This window comes from Aspergillus novofumigatus (assembly GCF_002847465.1).
Source record: "Aspergillus novofumigatus IBT 16806 chromosome Unknown P174scaffold_3, whole genome shotgun sequence".
NCBI lineage: Eukaryota > Fungi > Ascomycota > Eurotiomycetes > Eurotiales > Aspergillaceae > Aspergillus > Aspergillus novofumigatus.
In genome coordinates this window covers 3,829,604-3,851,175 of record NW_020194276.1, presented here as the reverse complement: position 1 = coordinate 3,851,175, position 21,572 = coordinate 3,829,604, and the positions used below count along the sequence as shown (strand labels likewise).

Below are 21,572 nucleotides of genomic sequence, written 5' to 3'. Positions count from 1 at the left end.
GCCTATGGGCCGCCAACAGGCTTGCTCTCGCAGATATCTTCCGGTCTGCGAGTCATAGGCTCGCAAGGAAACCTAGAAACCTAGGAATGAATGACATTTTGCGCTTAGGGCGCTCGACAGGTCTCACACGAGGAATACCACCAGTACGGAGAATTTAGTCATACGTAGTTAGAATGATGAAATGCACACCAATAGCAAGTCAAGCTTTCTATGAACTTGCCTAACTTTACTATATCCAGGATACTTAGAATCGAGCACTTTGGCTTCGAATTCTCCGTCGTGTACACTTTGTATCTAGTTTGGGCCCTATTTCGGAGTAACCCCCAAAGTCAAGACGCAAAGTTCGCCGAGCCAGTCTAAGAAAGCATCACTGCCATCCAGGGCTGAAGCAGTGACGTCTCAAGACTTGACATAATCTCAGAGTAGTTCCATCTGATCGAAATGATTTCAGAAAAGACAGAAAGAAATAAGAAAGCAACTTGAACGGCACTCATAGTTTCTTGCAAATGAAAAAAAGAAAAAGGTCAGGACAGCATACAGCGTACAAGCATACGCCATGTCTCAGTGTCAAGGGAAAGAAGGCCAGTAGGCAGTAAGTACGGAGTAGTCCACGGAGTAATTTCCGGCGCAATCGTATTCCCAGAAGCCTTGACTTTGTTTTTCCCAAACCTTTCAGGGTCTCGTTTGGGGGAATAGCTACCCAACGGAAATTGACCGCGCACATGGGCACCAAAGATAAGAACCACCGTCCCAGTGCCATTGCCCATCCCTCCATGACAGGCCAATCTCGTCTAAAGTGCACTCTACTGGCAAGGCCGCTAGGTGCACTGCAGGCTACGAGTCTAAGTCTTGACACTCCTCTCATGAAGTGAGTCTCTACGGAGGAAATAAGTTGGATTAGGGAGCCTGACCTACACAACATGTGGCGTTCCTCAACAATCAGGCGACATGAGCGAAGCCAGTCCAGTCCTGGAGAGATAGCCTCCAACTACCCTGACTCCTGAGACATGATGCTGAGGAATGCGAGCTGCATGCTCGCTTGTGCTGCGTAGCGCGGTTTTCTATGTACCTGCAGTCGGAGAAGGGACCAAATTGTGCAATCAGCCGAAGAGAGCGATTTAGTCCGGGATGATGCGGTCATCATTGGTTCTTTGGACAGGGAAGGATCATTGCGTAGAGTCAAGATGGTGTGGCATTAGCTTCTGTTGGAATGTGTCCACAGTTCACACTCTACTCCGCACACACAAGCAAGTGAACCAAATTGATACAGGTTATGGAGGCTGTTACTTGAATTAGAGAGAAAGCGTGTCCAATTCTAGGGAATGGACAGTGACTGGAGCACCGACCAGGCGTGTGTTCATCGCAATTTCTGAGACGATCTCGCTTACGTATATCAATCTCCGATCCCACTAGTTAACTAGCACCAGTGACGAAAAGAGCAACATCCACGCGACCCTCTTTTGTCATCAAACTGTACTGTCTATATTCTGCAGACGAGATAGTCTAGAACTGAATTCACTCATCTCTATGAAATTCAAAATGGATAACCAGACACCTGCTGATGTAATCCGGAATTCGCCTGCGCATGCCTGCAATCGTTGCAAAGACACTGTTTCAGATATGTGCAGGCACTAACCCACTTAAGTCGGGAATCGAGTTTAAACTACACATGTATGCGGCCAAGGTGGTACGAAACAGGACCCTGAGTCTGGCAGAGAAGAGCCAAGCAATATGGTTGCGCGTATTGTGGGTACGTATTTGGGTCCTGGACTTTGGACTGGGATTTGGTAATGTGCTCATTGGTTCTGTGGGTACGATATTTATAGTAAAGGTTGCGATCTTGAACATAATGTGTTATGATTTATGAACTGCTTAGACTGCTTTTCTATGGAGTATCTCATGAGGGTTACATCGGCAGCTGGTCATAGTGTCCAGTTTCAATGCCACAATAACACTATGTCTTATTTCTTTGTTTTATCTTTTCTCTTCTGTAAACGAGGTCTTCGAGAGTCAGATTGCGCCTTCCCATACTCAATAATGTTGGTATACCTCTATACTATGTGGATAAATGTGGGTCGAGAACTCAGACCATTCCCCTGGGATATGACATCAAGTAGAACAATGCTGTCTTCAACAAAATTGCGTCTACAGTTCCTGGATGGTTTGAAGTTTTGCGCTGTGCGCACTGTGGCCTGAGTGACAAGGCAACATTTCGTTATGTCTTAGTCATTACCCTTACAGATTCATACAGTTGAGACTTGCTGGCCAAGAACCCACCGGAGACGCTAGGATGCAGGTTTGACCCTTAATCAAACAACGACTTGGGGCCCGCCCCTTTCTGACAGATCGGTACTCTGTTTCATCTTTCATCCCTATTATTTCATATCTTAGGAATAATCACTACTACATACCTTCATCCCATCTAGCGCAATGGTAGCTATCTTAGTGATAGTATGCTCGATTCCAAAATCCGAGAGATGCACTTCTACTATAATATGAAATGACGAGTACCTAACTTTGACCAGATCCAGGAACAGGTGACCAGATAATGCCTGAGACACCTGACAATGCGCGTAGGTAGAAAGCCTCATTACCCATGGCCCATACCTTGCTCTGGATCACCAATCATGAACCATTTCCAGATTCCCCAGCCCAAAGGATGACGACGAAGGGGCTTCTCGAAGCTCGAGAGTGTTCGAGGATCCATGTTACTCTCTTGTGTCACTAGTCTTCTTCTGGAAATTTCTCAGACTCATCAAATGATCCAACCCAATGAACGATCAGTTCACCTTGTGGGCAGCATCGCTCACCATGCGCCTTAATCCTGATTCGCTAAAACTCCCGAGTCCCCCGACGTTGGCCGTGCACTTGGCCAATGACCTCGCAGCAAACATACTCATGGACTTGGGGGGTGAAATTCCTCCCTCAAGCATGATTTCAACCCTCCTCAGATACCTAGGTAAAATCTTCAGGATGCTAGACAGATGCTGTGTAGGGATCTAGGCTACTAAGGTTCCAGAATTGGAGCCAACTTTCCGACCTCAAGATGATTGACAGCATTCAGCCTTTTAGCATAACTATTGTAATAGCGTTCGTAGACCATTGCCTTCGAGAAAGCATGGTTTTGCTGCTGCCCCCACTTGAGGTAGTTTAAGAGCTGTCACCCATTTGGGGGACCATGGTTTGTGCCCTCAGACTCAACCAGTCCTGAGTGTGCGATGGTCCTGATGGGATCAGGGGCTTCTTCCTTGACATGTATTCGGTATAGTGCGATGCCGAAAGAGAAAAAAACGAATTGAAGCTTGTCACCGAGGCTCAACCATTGTAGTTTCTCTCTCTAACAACAGAAACCGCAGTAGATAAGCCATCAATCAAGCATTTCGTTGCATTGATTGACTTCGTACGGCTCCATAGACGTCACTCAGTCATACATCTTCAGTGTATAATCCCATTGCCCCATTCTGAAGCGAGATTCCTGTGAAGAAGATGATTGCAGTGGACCACTGGACACTGACAGCAAAGTATGGTACTGGAATAAAAATAATATTAGGCACCTTTACTGTTTAGACTCGGCGTTTCATGTTGTGATTAGTCTTATCGACATCGCCTTAGCTACAGGGACTTTATTCAGCATCTCTTCTAATTGCCCTATGAATCCATTCAGTACTGTAAAAGGAGACTGCCAAATGCTGGTTTCATCATCGTCATCGCCTCTCTGTCATCTTATTGCTTGTTCTTCCTCTTCGATTATTATATTATTATTTATTCTTGCTTTGCTCTTTTTTAGCCAACATACTTTCAGACTTCATCCTTTTTTTCTAATTTTCTTAGAAAAAGGAAAAGTAAAAAAAAAGGTTTTAATTTCTCCCCCTTCCTTAGGTACCTATTATTCTTCTCAACTGGAAACATACCCAACACTCTAATCCTCATAGAGTTGCGCGAATCATAACCTTTCGAAGCTATCTGGGTTTTCTAGAAAAAGAGACCTCATAATAATAATTATAATTATTCTCTCCATCATCAATTGAAGTGGAAAAATTTAAAAGAAAAAGGAAAATTACTGTCGGGGACCTTTAGACCACGAAACCTCACTCTTTTCCCCTACTAGATACATCCTGTTTCTCCTACTCTTTCTGCTACTCTGGACGGACTATCTTGCCTTTTTTATTATTATCCTTTCTTTTTCTCTTCTATCCCTTTTCTCTTCAACATTCTACCTTTCTATTATTTGAATACTGTTGTTTTTCATTTTCGTTCATCTACTTTCTCTCCTTATTCTCCCTTCATCCGCCCCGTGGACGTACCCTTTTCGATAGGCCGAGGAACCTCAGACGCTTCTCTTCGCTCTATGCTCGTGCATACCATCGACTGCGACATCCTACTACCGTACGACTTCTTCTGTCTCGTTCTGTAAACTGGACGAGGACAAGCGAACTCAACGACGTCGACAACTACTCCTGCAGAAGAGCGATCTTTAGTGTCAAATCTCGATCAGCCTAATCATCTCTGAAACACGTCCTTTATTACGATTTAATATCTATTAATATCCGTGGATTGTCCGTTTCTGCTGCGGGAAAATAACAACCACAGAGTGTGGAGAAATACATCGCTGAAACGTGGAGGGGCGACTGTCGCGAGGCCATCAATTATTCGCTTAATTCTCGAAACAACGCATCGCATTATTCACCAATTCTCCAGCTCGACCTCACAGCCGCATTCCTCGTCTCGTTTAGATAGACCCTAGACCATCTCTTTGTTCTGTTCTGGTCTGTTGTGCATGGCCTCAGCCCGTGGTTTCCTGCAGCTACCCTCCACAGTCCACCCTCTCCCCTCCTCCGTCTTAGTGCGATTGATGCACCCTCGGCCCAGTGGCATCTTTGCGCCATCTCTCGCCGTTTTGGAGCTATGCCCGCGGTCCTGGTCCAGAATATGACATCTTTACCGAATACGCAAGCTCCCATCATGGAAACCCCCACTGCTGACAAGAAGCGCAACAAGTTGGGATACCATCGCACATCAGTCGCATGTGGTGAGTGGATGTCACATCCCATTCTCGTTCCTGTTAAGCACACGCGTTCTTTTTTATTCTCACCGGCCGATCAAGTGCTCATGCTCTGGCGCAATAGTACACTGCCGACGGCGGAAGATTCGATGTCTAGTGGCAGCCGACGACCCCCAGGGTCGATGCGAAAACTGTATCCGTCTGCGCAAGGAATGCCAGTTCTTCCCGGTTGACCAGCAGCCTCCCGTGGAGAAGAAGTCCCGGCCAAACTCTAGACTAGAAAGCGCATCAACAGATCCTTCGACTACCTCTTCATCACCTCCCACGATGGGCGGAGGTGCTGACCATTCCGAGTCATTCTTCCCTTACCAACCCATGCCCTTAGACGCGAGCCAGGATGCGTCGGGGTTCCATGCAACTTCTTTTCCCGGCACTCCCATGCCGTCGTTCGTACCAGGTAGGCAGACAGACGCGGTTGTGTCGACAACAGCTTTTGCTGACTGAATCTCGTATCGTAGGGTCCACGGGTTTCGCGGCAGCACCAGCATTAGACCCGTCAGTTCCGTGGGACGAATACACGACGATGTCTGACCCCAGATACTGAGCGCAATGGCTGCGGGAAGCACCAGATGATGAACATGCCTCCTAACGCATGGAGTCCGGGACCGAACAATATGGTGCCTATGCCTCCCAACGCCGCAATGGCAACAACAACGCCAACAGTGCCGTCCCAGTCGCAGCCGATCAGCCCCGTACAGGCGTATGCCATGCAACCGGACGGCTCAGTTTGGCCAGTCCCCCAACCGACACGCTCAATGACCTTTCCGGCACAGCCGGAGATGGCCTCGTACCCGAATCCGAGCCAATTCAGCCAACAAATGCATCCGGACCTCAAACGCAGAATGACGAGTCCGGCTCAGGGATACCCCGGGACGCCTGTCAATCCTCAGAGTCCCCGCCTGCCGAGTTACAGGCGACAACGGTGTCGATGTCATACCCCGGCCAGCCAGCGGGTATGGGCTACCCGGGATGGCATGATATGAACGGTATGCCGACGATGAACGTAGTGCAATATCCTATGTATACGGCAGACCCGACACAGCAGGCAGCATTCGGAACTCCCGCGGCACATATGGGTCATCCCGGGCAGGGCCCGCCGCCGACTTCATGAGCTAGCTGCTTTACAACCGACCCCGGAAGAAGGATATTCGACAAAGAAAGGATTTTGTTTTAGAATAATACCCAGTGGCACGCATGCATTCGTTTATTTCGCTTCTCCGTTCATACGAATTTCTCGTCATGGCTTTTCACCTTGCACATTGGTCATTAGCGGGCGCAAAAAGGATCTTTTGGGCGGCATCTTCTGGTCATTCGTTTCTTCCATTGCGATACCTTTTCCGTGCGATATCATCTAGACTTGGCGACCTTTTCAGCTCGCATTTTCATTTATGGTTCCTTCCTTCATCCACGATCTACTCTCTCATTTTCAACATCTCATTCATCTCTTGGCATGAGACCAGTATCAGTTTGCTCGAGTTCTTACTATCTACGAGATCGGCTCAAGCAAACACTGTCCCAGTCGATACTGCTTGGTCCTTCTGTTTGCCATACCTCTGTTTACGGCCTGTTGACTCTCTCAGATATGCCTGTTCACCACCACCACCACATTATCATAATATCCCTGTTTCACGACATTGACTACAACCGTCCCCATCTACCTCATGTTTGATTTAACTGTATAGACTTTCTTACCCCTTGCGAGAATTCCAATTGCCATGTCATATGATACCAAGCTGCATTGCATACATCGCTAGATTAGAAGCTAAAAATAAATGAACGGGTGATGAATCTGCTACGCATCATCTAGTCCAGCAGCTACTCGATAGGGATCAGACAGGTGTCGACTGTCAAGGCAGGAAGAAGTCGATCAGCTCCTTCAGGGGCCGTTGCTGTCCTGTGTGTAGATATGAATGCTATTATAGCCTCAACCTATTCGCGCGATGTCCGGATTCAGTCACAGTATACGAAACACCTGGGCCACAACAGCTTATATATTATCCAGCTCGACTCAGACGAGTATGAGATTGGACAGCGTCGAAAGGCTGGTCAAGTCGTATCTAAACCGAAGCTCACAATGTATACTCGACAGATGAGACCGTAGGTCGCGACGCATAGATCGACGGAACGGGTCAGGAGCCATATATCAATGACTACTCATACGCAGATGCCTGTAGATATGTATACTACTGAGAGGCCTAGATCTGTTATCAATAGCATCATCCAACCATTATCTTCCCTTAAATAACGTTACATTGCATTAGGGCTTGCCGTATGGACTACGTATATGGACCAATATACCGGGCCCGATATCTCCGCGGAGAATGCTCATCGATCACCATCTCCCTTGGCCGTGTAAGGTCTAGTGCTGCAGCGAGCTACGGTGCTTCGGGTGCGTGACCGTTGAATCCTCGGTACTCTACAATGCCTTTGTGCAGTTCTACCTAGAGATCATTGATGTTTCTTGAGTAAAAGCATAGGATCTGGAGTTGATCCTACGCCATAGGCATGAGATGAGGTGGCGACAATGCTGGTTGTTAGGCGAAACTATGATCAGTTGGCATGATGAGATGCCAATAATGGAGCATGCTTCTTATCAGGACGCATCTCGTAGAAGAGCAGGGATTGTATCTGTGCCAGGATCTCGGCGAGCTCAGTCGGATGAGCCGCTCAGAGATATGATAACGGCTCATAAGTGCTTTCTCCTGTGTGCAATTGAAATGAGTCAATTGATCCATGAGATCTAAAGGTGATAGAAGAGAGCATTCTAAGATATATTGAGGTCCATCGCATGGAGACCGAATAGAAGTATCTGGGGTTTGTGTGGAGAAGATCTGGAGGATACGCAAAACAGCCTCAAGCCATGTTGATACTACCCTTGGCATTGACCTGATAACGCCATCACCTCGTAGCCATTGAGGACGCTGAACTGCCAGCGGCGCTTTCCTATTGCTCCTGTAGATGGCAGGGTATCGTGACGTGTCGGGTGCAAATCACGGTCTTATCTCCAACGCCCAGGAGTCTAAGATGCAAAGTTATCGCGGAGCAGCTCTCCTCTTCCAGTGATCGGGCTTGGTTCTTTCGGTCTGAAACAAAGGCGAGCATTCAACAGTTATCACTTTCCGTGAGGCCTTATCATGAGGCTGTGGAGTGATGACAAACTCCGGATTACTTTTGCGTGTGTCTCAGTCTGCGAGCCAATCTTATATACTCCGTAGGAGCCATGGACTCGTGTCCTGTTTCATTTTTCCTGCTCCTCATTATCAGGTACATTGGAGAGCCTTAGGTTTCGGGCTTCCAGCCACGCCCTCCGATTCTGACAAGTCAAGTGTCGACTGCATGTGATGACTCTTTCTATAAACTGGCAGTATTCCCTTGTCCTCCTTCTGAACATTCACGCCTCGAAATGCCCCTCTCCTTGGCAGCCAACCACGCATCCAGCAATAGCATCGACGGATGTGGACCATCCTTATGCCCACCAACAACTCATTCCTCAGCATTACAAATTCATAACTGTTTTCGAGAAATAAGGCGATCTCTTTGAGATTCTTCAATTGCCACAGCCGCTGTACTGATATGTCAACATGCAGCCAGGAGAAGCGGGGAAAGGAGTTTGGTTTATTTTCTGCTTTCCCGCCGCACCCGCCAGAAATCCCCTGCTGACAACCATGACTGGCTTCTCCCCGTGCGGTGGGGGGGGATGGCTGGAGCTTCAGCCTTTCCATCTCATCGGCATTATTCCTCCACGAATATCCTGAGACCAAAAGTACCCTTGGGTATTGACCAGATGGGTAACTGTCCATCTGATCTCGCTCATTGGACCATGCCAGAGGTCCCCTCTATGGCTCCAGTCCGATCCATTACTAGTTTCGACTCTCAACGGCAGAGTGGCTGAATCCTACTGAATAGTCATGGTACGTACCGCGACAATATGCTTGTCTTTGCCAGAGACTAACACAATCCGAGGGGCTACGATTCGGGCTCTCTTTCGCTTGCCAAACGGGCCGAGTGTTTGAGTAGTACCACTGCGTACGTCAGTTGTCTTACATCGCTTCTTATGCTCCGCGCTGCTTATGGTACTCAACTCCGTGCTACGGAGTACAGACGTATAATCCCAGTGATATCGTTTGATATTGCTGATGTGGAGTCGATCGTCGTTTGTGCTTGCCGGTCACAGTGTCCAGTATTGGGCCATCGCTGCATACACAGCTGGATCTGCTATTGCCACAACTGTTTGGGTTTCTCCAGGAATCCTCCTGGGATTCTCCGCCCACCTGGTCCGGAACTCAAACAGTATCACCGTTACTGTCGGCCTATCACTCTCATCTAGTTGCAAAGCACGCGACAATACCTTGGTCGGTCGGCTATATTGCATCGGATCAATCATTGCTTTGCCCATCGTTCTTCGTATTCCTCGGAAGCTCTTCAAAATGTATTCGACCAGGATAAATTGCTATCCGTCAACCAATGGCCCCTGCCGGAAAGCAATAATCCTCATACAATGGATAATTGGTGATCAGCAAGCATCACCTCGGTTCGTCAGCATTGGGAAGCAGTGACTAGTGTCGGCCACAGTCTCTCAGTGGCTGCTCATGCGCCACGCACCCACTTTCATTTAGCTGTCCCTGACAAACCACTCTTGGCCCAGCAAGTTGTCGCGCGTTTTTTGCCACGATTTATGAGCAAGACCAGTTACCATTTTAAGAGGTGATGTAAGTTTTCGAAGACCAAGGCAGTCTGACAGCCCGAAGAAACTGACATAGTAATTGCGTCGACTGCGATTCGTCGCGATCGGCGATATCTGATGGTCCTATTGGTCACGGAATGACCAAGGCTAATTACTTTGTCCTGGCCTTATCAGCATTATCTTGGCTTATCTCAATTCCGGTGTGGGATACACCATATCTCTATCTTTATCAGACGCTAGTGCCAGTGGAGTCCTGCCCTCGTTGTCCATCGCGTGGGGCCGAGAACAGGATATTGTATCCACCCGACGACATTGCATATCTGCCTGTTAACATTCTGATTGTTACTGGCCGTATATGGAACGACTAGCGGGTTTGCTATTACCTGCAAACCGAGTCAGCTACCCCTAGGCTCGGCTTGTCGATACACGCGAGGCATATGCCGCCCTGGCAATTTGCGCTGGGGTCCCAGTTTGACAGCTTCTTTTCCAGCGCTCAATGGCAAGAGCTGGAGCCGTACTTTGTACCGTGCTTGCTATCATTTTGCCGGTGACTGCATGAGGACTACTAATCCATGCTTCACTAATTGAGCGACAGGAATGGACCACTGCTCAAGGAGGAAAGGATGCACATCACTGCCCTGCCTTCCCCTCCTCCCCGATGATCGCATCCGCGCGATTGACAGTTGCCTGATCCATACTTTCCAGCTGAGGGACATGGCATTGCGTTTCAGAAAGATGGACAGATTGAGCACCAACCGTATTCATTCAATGACGATGTGAAGCCATTGAACCCGAAATGGAGAAGTGGCCGAGACCCCGCAATAAGAGAACCGGTTCAACGGTGGGGATCAAACACCAATTAATCTGGAAGTCTGAATCACCGACGGATTGGCTTGTGGCTTCTACTGCTGGTACATACTAACTCTGGCAAGAAGGCACGTCTGTAAATGCTCCAGCTGGCCGTAATTCGCCAGTGCCTGTCTTTTGAAATGTGGTGACGAGCCTTACCATACGCCGCTTCATTACCGGTTTTATACCAAACCTCGGGTAAAATAGGAATTTTGGTAATCCCGGTGAGGTTCGATTCCCAATGCGCCTCTAGATCCTCTACTATTGCTACTGCTTTCTGTCGTCTGCGTGCAAGAGCCGGAGTAGTATCCTCCAATTAACCTTCCACCTAGCATTTCCTCAGATGAAAGCAATGCCGGGATTCCCCCTCCGAACTGATAGCAGCCGATACTCGGGCGAGAACGACAAACAAGCTTATGAGGTGTCGCTCAGCCATGTCGGCAATGGTCTTGTCTGAGCCTCTGACTCTCGAGATCGGAGTCAACGATTTGTTCCGGTTTCAAGCCACCTAGCCGATGCTTAGTGTGCTATCTAATTTCGGGACGTGTCCGGTCCAGATGGATGCCCGAGTGTTCGACCTCGAGTCCCGCCCCGCCGAGGAACTTACTCCTGGAGTAATGTGGATTTTTGGCTTGATTGTGGCTCATGGTGCGGTGTTCCTGGCCGATGAGCGGAGCAACAGCTTATGAGTATACATTTTTGTAGTTCTCACTTGGCGCTTTCGGGGACTTGAGGAAAGGACACGGTACCCAACGAGGCCCAAATCGGCCCGAATGGGTCTCTCCGTCAAGCCTTTGAGGCGCTAAGCAAGGGACGAGGTGCGAATGCGGATGGCGTCTCGTCTCATGCAGAGCAGAGGGTGCATTGACTACGGAGCACTCCCTAGGAGCTTTGATCCTGATTTCTGATGGTCTCTTCTTAGCTTGACAGCTTGATGTTTCGCTGTATACTAACAATATATCCCATTCTTGCTATTCTCTGGATAGTCTGAGTGTCTCAAATGCTCCGTTTCTCGGCCGAACGCCCTCGTTTTTGCTTATGTGTACAGCTGATAGTATGCTGGATCACCAACCGCGATGACTTCGCAATGACATGGATGGCGAATTTTGCTGATCTGTACCTGTTCCTCAGCAACCCATAACCATGCCTCATCGGCCAGAAACCAAAGGGATCGGCTGTTCTAACCCTACATCTAACCCTACAACTGAATAGACACTGGCATTATACCCTGGACCTGATCAGTGATTCGTGCAGAATCTCATTGGAGGAAATATAGATCTAGAGCTGGACGACATGCCGGCCCGCATTGACCTAGATCTTGAACTCGCGACTTGCAGTAGCAAGTTTAGACTGAAAAGGAGCTTGTCTGGATGTCATTATCTACATTACGGCGTATCTACTCAGCAAGTGCAGAACAATATTACTTGCAAGCGGTGGGACTTTGTAATGATACAGGGGGTGTAAGACCGGAATTATCCACGCACGAATCAGATTACTTTGAGCACTCTGGAAGGATCAGCCTCGGAAGCGTGTTAGATGATTAGATCCCTGGTGGCTTGGAGGAAATGAATGGCTGAGTATTCTGATTGGGCCAATAGGGGCGGAGAGGCTGGTTAATACCTATTAGCCGTTGGTAGTTCAATGGGTCGGATTATTTCCGTTTTAAGAGATGCTCTCTACTTTCAGTTCTTTCTCTGCGTAGGTTTTACTTACTCCTGCTGTGAGACACATTCGTCTTTGTACATCCAAGGAAGATGCACGACGACTATAAGGTAAATGCCTCAGCAGTGATTCTTAAGGTACTGTGTACTTCGTAGGCTAAAGGTACTTCAAGGTTGCATCAATTGACTGCTTCGAGAACATCCTTGGCCAAAGTTAAAAAGGCAAATGCAAAGGCTAAACTCCGGCTTAGACCCGGAATTACTGGTACTGGTAATACCAGCGTAAGCCTGCGGTTCATCATATGAAAGCGATCCGTTGAAGTTCCGCTGCTTGTTTAGTGCCATTCGAACCGGAAAAAAAATGGAATAATTAGAGTGTCAAATAACGCATACTTTCTACAGAGGAGGAGGTTGAAGGCAGCTTTGAGAAATAGAGGAGGTAGCTGGAATTCAATTTATAGATCGTGTGTGGTGTAGGTGGAAGATTCAAGGTTACCAGGATGGAGCGACAGATTGATGAAAATTACCTTTAATAGCCAAACCAAACCCACTTGAAGCACATGGATATGCATGGTGTAAATGGTCTTGCGCTCTTAGACTCTAGGTCTTAGCAACATGGTATGATCTATAAAAGAATGATGGATTACCAGATGCATAATAAGAAAGTATTATGCTTCTGCACCGCCCGGGGTTGAATTCTCTTTTGATTTCTTCTTTCTTACGGCGGAAAGTAGGAAAATCTTAGGACACATCATTTGCCTCAGTCCCCAAGATCTGGAGAGTGACTGTGTAGCAAACCAAAGTCCAAGACCCAAGTCCACCGTAAGTTCCTCCACCCTCGTCATCCATCTTCATCGTTCCCCTCCTCTTCCGTCTGCCGTCCATCCTTCTTCCCCTTCGCATCATCCTCTTGCAATTTCGCTTTTATTTAGACTTTTCTTTGATTCTTCACTTGAATCCTTCCTCCCTCCTCCTAACTCATCGGGCGCTTGGACTGGTTGCCCGGGGGTTCTGCTCGTCCTCGTTTTTTTTTTTGACTCATTCCTTGCTTTTTTCTTTGTCTTGCTCTGTGCTTCGATCCTGCTTACCCTCCTCCATTTTTGTCCGCATACTTTAATCCTGCCCTGGCCATGTGTGTCTGAAGGGTCTAGCCTCCTGCCTCTAGGCGATTACAAGCAAGAATCACAAGAGAACAAATCATCTGTTCTTCATAAACCAATCGGACACAGTTGACCGAGAAGAAAGAATCATACATAGACAAAAGAGGGCAAAAGTACTTGCACTTGTGATCAAGGTAAGCTGCTTATTGAGCACTGACGTTTTCCTTGCTATTGCTTTTTTCTTTTTGCTTTTTCTTTTCCATCATCGGACTTCAGGACTTTTGATCCTTCATTCCCAATGGGCGTAGCTCGTCTTACTCATATTACTAGGTACTGCGACTAGTTCAGCCGATCCATCTTCACAGGCCGCCGCCGCTGCTCGTTCCACCGAACAACCCTCATACTGCGTTGTCGTCGGCCTCGACCAGACCCTAGCCAAATAAAGCACTAATCGGCTTTCTGCACCTAGAATATCTAGCAGCCGATCGACAAATCAATACCTTCGACCAGGGTCTCGGGTTTTGTCGTTTACGGCGGGTAGAGTGGAATTCCTCGTGCTTCCTCCAATCGACGACACGCACAATTATTTCCCCTCCCCTCCGTGCGTTCGCTCTGTCCTCCTCCAATTGCTTCCCTTGGAATCTCGCAGCTCTCTCTCTTATCTGTCGCGCTCTCTTCGCCCACCGTGCGATCTATTTCCCTACTCTGTCTGCTTATCTTTTCTTCGGTTTGCATTCCTTATACCAATAAGGAGACGACAGGGTGCATCTAACCCTGCCACGACGGGATAATGTCGGGGATGAGCCATGGAGGAGCGCCTAAAGCAGCGCGACCGACTCCATCCGCTGTCTCCGCCTCCTCTGGTTACGACATCGCCGACGCTGACCGATCATCCTCTTCCCATTTCCACCACTCCTCCCAGTTGTCCGACGATTTCTCCCTTGGTTCTCCCCTCAGTCCACCTGACTCCGCTCATGTCCAGGACGGTTTGCTCCAGGACTCTCTCTTTCCCGAGTGGAGGAACGCTGCTCCCGACACGGGGTAGAAAGCCCAGATGAGATGCAACGGAAGGATCCACTGGCTACTCAGATATGGAAGCTCTATTCTAGAACAAAAGCTCAGCTACCCAACCAGGAGCGCATGGAAAATCTCACGTGGCGCATGATGGCTATGAGTTTGAAACGTAAGGAACGCGAAAGGCTTCAACAGAATCGGTATGTCTCTGATGATTCACATGCTTGGACTATCGCGTTTTTTGTTTTTTTGGGTGGTCATGGTGAACTCATCTTATTCTCTTCTACGATATAGTCCTTCGATGAAGAACAGTGGCAGCTCGGGACCGAGCGGTATTGCCCAACTCCGTCAGTCTGACCGCCCTTCCTTTGCACGGCCATCGACGTCCACCGATCTTGCCTCCGACCCCATGAACATCGACGACTTTATCGTTCCTATCGAGTCGCCCGCCGATCGCCCTCGGTCACCCCAACAGATAAAGCGGCCACCTCATCCATGGCGATCCCCATCAAGTCTCGCAAGGACCAATCGGCCGATTCCGCTCCCGTGCCGGCCTCCTTCCCTCACCCACCTCAGGACCAGCGCAGAAACAACGAGTTTGGCTATGTACCCCGCCGTGTGCGCAAGACAAGCATCGATGAGCGTCAATTCTTCAATCTCCAGATCCCCACTCGCAAGCGGCCAGCCGAGTCCTCTCCGCAGGTGCCGCCCGTGTCGAACGCCATGTTGGCTCAGGATCCCCATTTCTCGGCTGGTGTTCCTGATTATACCCTTGATAATGCGTCCTCTGGATTTGCTCTCCACCATAACGCCCAAAACCACCACCACAACAATAACCTCACGTCCCCTGGCGTCCCCTTTGGATTAGACACTTTCAGCTTGGGCGAAGATCCGATTCTTTCGTCGGCCGGCCCTTACCAAGCGCACTTTACTTTCTCTCCCGGCGACTCTCCCATGACGTCAGCCAACCCATTTGCGAACGTATATGCCCAGACCCCGATTGCCTCGTCGCTTAATTCGACCGAATTCTTTTCTCCTCCTGCGTCGGGGTACCAGTCCTCCGTATCGACGCCTCAGCCCACATACGATGGGGATCACTCCATGTATTTCGATATGCCTTCGATGGACGCTCGGACTCAACGGCGTATCCCCAACTACATTACCCACCGTTCGAACTTGTCCGCTTCGCTGCAGCCGCGGTACATGTTTAACAACAATACCGGTAGCGAGCAGCAGCACGGGATGACCCACGCCAGCAACCCGTCATCCGCTGTTCATTCCCCAAACTATTCTGTCCCTCAGTCGCAGCATGTCGACCCGACGCAGGTGTTAAACCCAAGCGATTTCCCTACGTCCAACTCTCATGCCGGCATATTCTCTTTCGGTGCGGATTCTGACAACGAAGATGATGATGGCAACAACTATTCCGAGCGCGCTGGCCTGGCTATGCCCGCAGACTTTGGTGACGATAACGCCGGCGACCTGAACGGCTTGCACTGGGACGGTCAGTTCCCTGGATCTTTCCACTCACTGTCTGGATTCAGCGCGCAGCACCGGAAACATGTCACGATCGGCTCGACAGACATGATGGACACTCCCAGCGAATGGAACCAAGGCAGCAGTCTTGGCCGCACGCACGGATCCGCTGCCTCGGTCAGTGAGGTGCGCAACCGCGAGCAAGACCCTCGTCGTCAGAAGATTGCCCGTACCACATCGACCCCGAACACCAACCAGCTGCTGCGCCAGAGCATGAACAATACTTCTCACACATCACCGAACACCCCTCCGGAATCGGGACTCAGCAGTGCTGTTCCGTCCCGGCCGGCGAGCCCTGGTGGCTCCAAGAATGGCGATCAGAGTAATGGGCCAACCACATGTACGAACTGCTTCACTCAGACCACCCCACTGTGGCGCCGTAATCCCGAGGGTCAGCCCCTCTGTAACGCCTGCGGTCTGTTCCTCAAACTACATGGGGTGGTCCGTCCACTATCGCTGAAGACAGACGTCATCAAGAAGCGAAACCGAAGTAGCGCCAACAGTATTGCCGTGGGCGCCTCTCGTTCGTCCAAGAAGTCCTCTCGCAAAAACTCCGTTGCGCAGGTTTCCATGACGACACCTACATCGAGCCGCGCACAGAGTGGCACTACATCCGAATCCCCCCGGCCATTCCTGGAGGCGCGCCATCGGCCGCTGGCAGGACCGCAGCTGCAATGGGCAAATCTGGTGTGGTCCCTATCGCGGCAGCACCACCCAAGGCTACTCCTTCTACGAGCACTGGACAAAGCCGTAGCACCGTTCAGGTGGCCCCCAAGCGCCAACGGCGTCTGGAGAAAGCCAATGAGACGGACGCGGCCGACGACAGCAACAAGCCCAGCACATCGTCTGGTGGCCGGTCCAAGGTGGTTCCATTAGCACCTGCCATGCCTCCGGCGGCAGTGAACCCGGCCAATCATAGCATTGCTGGTGGTCAGGGTGCAAGCCAGGAATGGGAATGGTTGACCATGAGTTTGTGAGCTAGCACTTTCAAACGTCATCACCATTTACTGCTTTCTTTTCTTGCCGTTGAGATATTTTCCTTTACACCATGATTAATAGACGTGATGAATTACGCTCAAATCTGAGATCAACAAGATTGCGGGGGAGTTGCTCGCTAGACGAACAAGGTGTTTGGGAGTGTTGACCGCGGGCTGATTGACCATCTGCACTTCACGATTCAGATTTAGGACCATCTTACGATCAAAGGGTGCAGCAACCTGGTTCGTCGAGCATAGTGGCTGGTATCTTAATGGTTGATATGAGTTATATGATGCCTCTTGCCTTTGGTTGATGTGGCCCCTGTGGGCGGGCGCGATCCATCTTTAATACGATGCATCCTCCATGCTTCGATCTCAGTGGCACGCCGATAATGATTCGACTCTGTTCATGCCGAGATCAGCCTCTCGTCGGCGGTGTAGGACCGGGAGATTGGATACACCAAGCTTGTCTACGTTTTTATGTTGATTTGATGATTTCAGTTGCTTGATACAATCGCGTCTGTCCGGACCCCAGTCTTCCTTTTATGTTCGTGTCTTTTGTTCTGTTTTTCGGTTTCGTTGCATGCTCTCGGGACTTGGGGCCGGGCAGAAGTGCGCATCTCTGCTTGATTGTTTCACTTTTCTGTCTGATGGTCTGAGATTATTCTTAATTAGATAGACTATGCCGAGCTTTGTATCGGTCAATATACGCGATTTTTCATTCACCTCGCAGAAAAGTAGCCTTTCCAAGGAATCCATGCCCGACTATGAAGTCACTGTCCGCCTGCGTGGTCATGACATCACCATCTTGAGAACATATATACCTCTGCCATCATATATTGCATGCTCGCTTAGGTATCAAGCATCCAGCCAAACCTCAATTCATCACATCAACAAGTCGAAGGAACTGAACCCACCATGTCCGGAATGGCAGTACGTCCTCCCCACCCCGAGAACAAACACCCCATTGACAAATACAAATACCAGGGCGACAATCGCTCTTCCTACGAGGGTAGGCACCAGTCCCTGTCCGCTTTATCCCCTCAGGCATATCTAACTCAGTGGTATGACACGGACAGAAGAAGCCACCGACCCCATCACACCCACCCTACACAACCCATCCCAGTCCTACGCCGACCACACCAAAGAATCGGGCAGTAGTGTCGCGGAGAAAATCGCCGAGGCGATGCAGCCTGGTTTGTACCCACTACCCCCACCCCCTTCTCCTTCCTCACCCCGGGGAAAAGCTTTGGCGATGGTCGAGTTGATATTGAGGGGCTGCAGGCGATAACAAGAGCACGACGAGGTTGTTGTCGGATACGCCGACGGGGATGCCGGCTGGGGAGTGGGAGGCCACCATGGGAGAGGGGGTGGACGGCGGGATCGGGAGAAGGAGGAAGAGGGGAAGGGGGTGTTGCAGGCTGCGCAGGAGGCTGTTGCGAAGGCGCTGGGGGGTGGGTCGCGGGGTATGTATTTTTTCCTCGTTTGGAGGTGAGGTACGGTTGCTAATAGGGAGTATCTTAGGGGCTAGTTGAGATGGTTGCGTTCGATGACTGGTATCTGGGCGATGGAAATATATGACTTTGATAAAAGTGCGCAAGAACGCAATGTCATTCTTCTTTTTAGTATTGTGAGAGACGAGAATCACCGACACTGTGCCTGGCTATAGCTGTACTCCAGGCCATACAGCAGTCCCATGACATGAGCACCAATGGAAAACGTCACAAAGACATGCCATATCGTATGCGAGTGGCCCCAAATATCGAATGCACCCGGGTACAGGCTCTCAGGAACTCTCCTCTGCAGTGGGTCAGCAATCTTTCCCCTTCTGCACACAATTGAAGGAAAGTCTACCTCCCAAAAGTAGCAACCGATGATCAGAAACAACCCTTCGAGCAGGTAATACTGCACGCCTATCTTCCAGAGATACGGCACGCCCCAAAGCACGCACGCATGGCCGATTGGCGCAAACGCCGAGAGACCGGTGCAGATGAAGCTGGCCAGGCGGAACGATCGCCACTCGGGAGCCCTGAACTGCGGACTGAGGAGGGCCACGGCGGTGGCGGAGCTGAAGGCCAGAATCTACAAGCATCCATATCAGCATTGAGTCCCGCGACTGGGATTACACTATGAGCAGGGCAACTGACAAGCGACCAGTAGAAGTATTTCAGCTGCGGGTTACAATAGAACCCGAAATGCAGTCCACTGATGAAATCGCCCAGAATGAGCGCGATGATCCCGATATAGTCGAGCTGGAGCCAGCGGTGCGCGACGGCTGCGGAGTGGTTCAGCAGGGTGTGGTACGTCGTCGATGTCAGGAGGCATATTGAGGCCGTGAGAAGCTGCAGCGAGACGATTGACCAATCGAAGTTGGAAAGGTTCTCATGCTTTGTGCGGATGTACTCGTACAGGATGCCCTGGAACGAAAGCAACAGGATGCCCGGGATCAGATGCGAGTAGATGTTTCCCGTTTCGTTGTGGCAGTAGAGCCAACTGGCGAAGCTGCGATAGTAGGATCGGCTCTCGGGACGGTATCCTGAAAGGACAAACGGGTTGGGATCGTACCATGGTGGAAGCTGCTGGATGGTGAGGAGAGTTTGTTTCTTGTCGAGCTGCAATTGATCATGTCCTCCGCTCAGAGCGATCTCCTTGATCTGTTTAGAGCGGATGATCCGGAAGCGGAGGAGCCCGTTGAAGACCATCTTGCTATTGTTTGTCCCTGGAAGAAGCTGTCAAGGGACATCCTGACCACATAGGTCATGCTGAGAAAGGATCGAGTAATGATATAGGAGTAAAAATAATGGCTTAAGCCTTGGAGGTAAAAAGAATGATGAGCATCAGTTTCTCCCTCGCATCCTCCCATTCTTGGATCGTCAAGGTCCACTCATAGCGAACCATGCGGTTACGCCGGCGAATATGATTGGGAGATCACAAGGAAAACAAGCAAAGCAATCACTGCAAGGTCCAGCCTCTGATTGGAGAGAAATGACAGGTCAACATGACTTTCAGGGGAAAGAGTGGCCGGCCGCATGTTGAGTTGCTACGGTAGTGCTTGGCTGGTAGCAAATGTACGCCAGTCTACAGAGTAACAAAGTTTTGGACCATTACCCCAGTGTCTCTGGAATCTTCAGCTGACAGTATACGGCTCCTACTGCAAAGCATATGATTGTGTACTACGGAGTATGCTGTCTGCCTTTTCCGCCAGATAAAATGCTGCCTCAGGCGAAAACCACGTGTACTCACGTGATTCTGCATCGAAAAATCAGACTGGGCATGAAAATATGCCGAAATTTACATTGGCTTTGACGGCCCCATCAGCATATTTATTCTTTTTGAAGCAAGACTTAGTATTCTTCTACGCTCAGGGAGGATACCCACCTCATAGTAAACTCGCAATCGAGACCTTGTGCGTGGTTCAAAGCGGAGGGTAAAATTGAGTATCTCGGCTTTGATTCTGGAACATCTCCCCATCCCATCGAATTAGCACCCACAGCCTATATTCCGGGGTTCTGTCATCATGGGCTCCAGCACGAAAAGGAAGAAGGAAAAGAAGAGCGATTTCCAGGTAAGTCATGCATCAGCCCTGCACTGGAGCATTACTAACAGCGGCCCAGAAAACAAAACTGAAAGTCGGCAAGACGAAGGCAAAGCCTGACAACTTCACCGACACAAGTTTCAGAGCCAAAAGTACGCAGCCTGCTCTTGCATGTACATGCATATGAAGTGCTAATAGGGCCGTCACAGCAATCACCCTCAACCAACAATCCCTTCACATCACCGCCCCATCAGCAGACGCCCAATTCACTCACCACGTCTCTTTGCTTTCTTCCAAGTCCGACACCCAGCGCCGCGACTCGCTCGCGCACCTGACCACCTCCTTCGTCTCAAGACCAGTAGACTTCCCCTCCCCCAGCCCGTAAGCGTCCTCCTCCCCACCCTCCTCCCCCTGATCCTAGACGCAAGCTCCAGCGTCCGCGCGCAGCTTCTCAAGCTTCTGCGCGCGCTGCCAGCCAATGACATCCAGGACCACGTCCCGCAACTCCTGCCCTACATCCGCGCAGGCATGACCCACCTCGCAGCCGACATCCGCGTCTCGGCCGTCGAGGTGCTCGCATGGCTGGTGGACGTCGCAGGGGCCGAGGTGGTTTCCTGCGCCGGGGGGTGGATCAAGACGCTGAATTGCTTCCTGTCTGTGCTGGGCTGGCACACGGAGGAGTCGTCCAAGTGGTCGGGGAGTCGGGCTTCGTTCGGCAAGTCGGGCGCGAAGGGCCAGCCGATGGTTAAGGTGTTGGCCGCGCTGGCGGTGTTCCTGCAGGCGGGGATCGGGCGGCCGGATGACATGATGGATTCTTCGGACGAGGATAGTGCGATGGGGGTGCCGGGATGGGAGTTCCCGCTGTGTCATGCGGCGCTGCATATGCTTCCGCAGGCGACGGCGCCGTTTGTGCATCTTAATCTGTTTGGGCAGCCTCGCGATGAGGAAGGGGAGATGTACGAGACACGCGAGGATCGGTACCGCGTGTTTGAAAATCGCTTTCTGGGGGCTGTGCAGCGCGGTTTGGAGGGTGCGCGCAGTGAGGGCGGGGAGGTTGGTCGGGCTTCTGCGGGTGTGAGTAAGGTGCTTAAGGAGGCGATTGCGTATGGGCCGGGGGCGTGAAACTCCTTCGGCCCTAGAAGCGGTGGATACGT

At 50.3% G+C, this 21,572-nt stretch overlaps 9 protein-coding genes across 9 annotated transcripts; 7 read left to right on the top strand and 2 right to left on the bottom strand.

Annotated features, from left to right (window-relative positions):
- Window positions 1-5,654: 5,654 nt before the first annotated feature.
- P174DRAFT_420027 (putative C6 finger domain protein) lies at window positions 5,655-6,178 on the top strand (the record flags this gene model as incomplete). Its single annotated transcript, XM_024824832.1, has 2 exons — window positions 5,655-6,048; window positions 6,108-6,178. 2 exons carry the CDS (start codon window positions 5,655-5,657, stop codon window positions 6,176-6,178), a joined length of 465 nt encoding a protein of 154 aa, XP_024684751.1.
- A 1,955-nt stretch (window positions 6,179-8,133) lies between these two features.
- On the bottom strand, window positions 8,134-9,011 carry P174DRAFT_154260 (uncharacterized protein). The gene has a single exon (XM_024821176.1). The coding sequence runs from the start codon at window positions 8,860-8,862 to the stop codon at window positions 8,323-8,325; it is 540 nt and encodes a 179-aa protein (XP_024684750.1). The 5' UTR covers window positions 8,863-9,011; the 3' UTR covers window positions 8,134-8,322.
- Window position 9,012: 1 nt separating this feature from the next.
- On the top strand, window positions 9,013-9,750 carry P174DRAFT_154259 (uncharacterized protein). Its single transcript, XM_024821175.1, has one exon. The coding sequence runs from the start codon at window positions 9,199-9,201 to the stop codon at window positions 9,616-9,618; it is 420 nt and encodes a 139-aa protein (XP_024684749.1). The 5' UTR covers window positions 9,013-9,198; the 3' UTR covers window positions 9,619-9,750.
- Window positions 9,721-10,205, top strand: P174DRAFT_154278 (uncharacterized protein). The gene is made up of 2 exons (XM_024821177.1): window positions 9,721-9,771; window positions 9,834-10,205. The coding sequence occupies exon 2, from the start codon at window positions 9,884-9,886 to the stop codon at window positions 10,112-10,114; it is 231 nt and encodes a 76-aa protein (XP_024684748.1). The 5' UTR covers window positions 9,721-9,771; window positions 9,834-9,883; the 3' UTR covers window positions 10,115-10,205.
- A 517-nt stretch (window positions 10,206-10,722) lies between these two features.
- Window positions 10,723-11,411, top strand: P174DRAFT_440746 (uncharacterized protein). The gene is made up of 2 exons (XM_024827128.1): window positions 10,723-11,243; window positions 11,301-11,411. Exons 1-2 carry the CDS (start codon window positions 11,153-11,155, stop codon window positions 11,399-11,401), a joined length of 192 nt encoding a protein of 63 aa, XP_024684747.1. The 5' UTR covers window positions 10,723-11,152; the 3' UTR covers window positions 11,402-11,411.
- A 2,735-nt stretch (window positions 11,412-14,146) lies between these two features.
- On the top strand, window positions 14,147-16,883 carry P174DRAFT_503345 (GATA transcriptional activator area; the record flags this gene model as incomplete). The annotated part of the gene is made up of 5 exons (XM_024831156.1): window positions 14,147-14,397; window positions 14,466-14,570; window positions 14,665-14,717; window positions 14,813-16,429; window positions 16,471-16,883. The coding sequence occupies 5 exons, from the start codon at window positions 14,147-14,149 to the stop codon at window positions 16,881-16,883; spliced, it is 2,439 nt and encodes an 812-aa protein (XP_024684746.1).
- Window positions 16,884-17,937: 1,054 nt separating this feature from the next.
- P174DRAFT_440744 (uncharacterized protein) lies at window positions 17,938-18,215 on the top strand (the record flags this gene model as incomplete). The annotated part of the gene is made up of 1 exon (XM_024827127.1): window positions 17,938-18,215. A coding segment is annotated over exon 1 (202 nt), but the record flags the coding sequence as incomplete, so codon positions are not given.
- Window positions 18,216-18,475: 260 nt separating this feature from the next.
- On the bottom strand, window positions 18,476-20,031 carry P174DRAFT_405395 (hemolysin-III family protein). The gene is made up of 3 exons (XM_024824068.1): window positions 19,031-20,031; window positions 18,738-18,965; window positions 18,476-18,683 (listed from the first exon to the last, which is right to left on the bottom strand). Exons 1-3 carry the CDS (start codon window positions 19,583-19,585, stop codon window positions 18,528-18,530), a joined length of 939 nt encoding a protein of 312 aa, XP_024684744.1. The 5' UTR covers window positions 19,586-20,031; the 3' UTR covers window positions 18,476-18,527.
- A 158-nt stretch (window positions 20,032-20,189) lies between these two features.
- On the top strand, window positions 20,190-21,540 carry P174DRAFT_511766 (IPI1/TEX10 family protein; the record flags this gene model as incomplete). Its single annotated transcript, XM_024831815.1, has 4 exons — window positions 20,190-20,448; window positions 20,498-20,570; window positions 20,628-20,776; window positions 20,797-21,540. The coding sequence occupies exons 1-4, from the start codon at window positions 20,401-20,403 to the stop codon at window positions 21,538-21,540; spliced, it is 1,014 nt and encodes a 337-aa protein (XP_024684743.1). The 5' UTR covers window positions 20,190-20,400.
- Between the last annotated feature and the right edge of the window lie 32 nt (window positions 21,541-21,572).

Coding starts and splice junctions, on each gene's coding strand:
- P174DRAFT_154260 (XM_024821176.1), bottom strand. CDS start 8,862: ATGGACAGTTACCCATCTGGTCAATACCCAAGGGTACTTTTGGTCTCA.
- P174DRAFT_154259 (XM_024821175.1), top strand. CDS start 9,199: ATGTGGAGTCGATCGTCGTTTGTGCTTGCCGGTCACAGTGTCCAGTAT.
- P174DRAFT_154278 (XM_024821177.1), top strand. CDS start 9,884: ATGACCAAGGCTAATTACTTTGTCCTGGCCTTATCAGCATTATCTTGG.
- P174DRAFT_440746 (XM_024827128.1), top strand. CDS start 11,153: ATGGATGCCCGAGTGTTCGACCTCGAGTCCCGCCCCGCCGAGGAACTT. Junction 11,244..11,300: donor TGGCTTGATTGTGGCTCATG/GTGCGGTGTTCC, acceptor ACATTTTTGTAG/TTCTCACTTGGCGCTTTCGG.
- P174DRAFT_405395 (XM_024824068.1), bottom strand. CDS start 19,585: ATGGTCTTCAACGGGCTCCTCCGCTTCCGGATCATCCGCTCTAAACAG. Junction 18,966..19,030: donor AATACTTCTACTGGTCGCTT/GTCAGTTGCCCT, acceptor GGATGCTTGTAG/ATTCTGGCCTTCAGCTCCGC. Junction 18,684..18,737: donor TCGGTTGCTACTTTTGGGAG/GTAGACTTTCCT, acceptor GACCCACTGCAG/AGGAGAGTTCCTGAGAGCCT.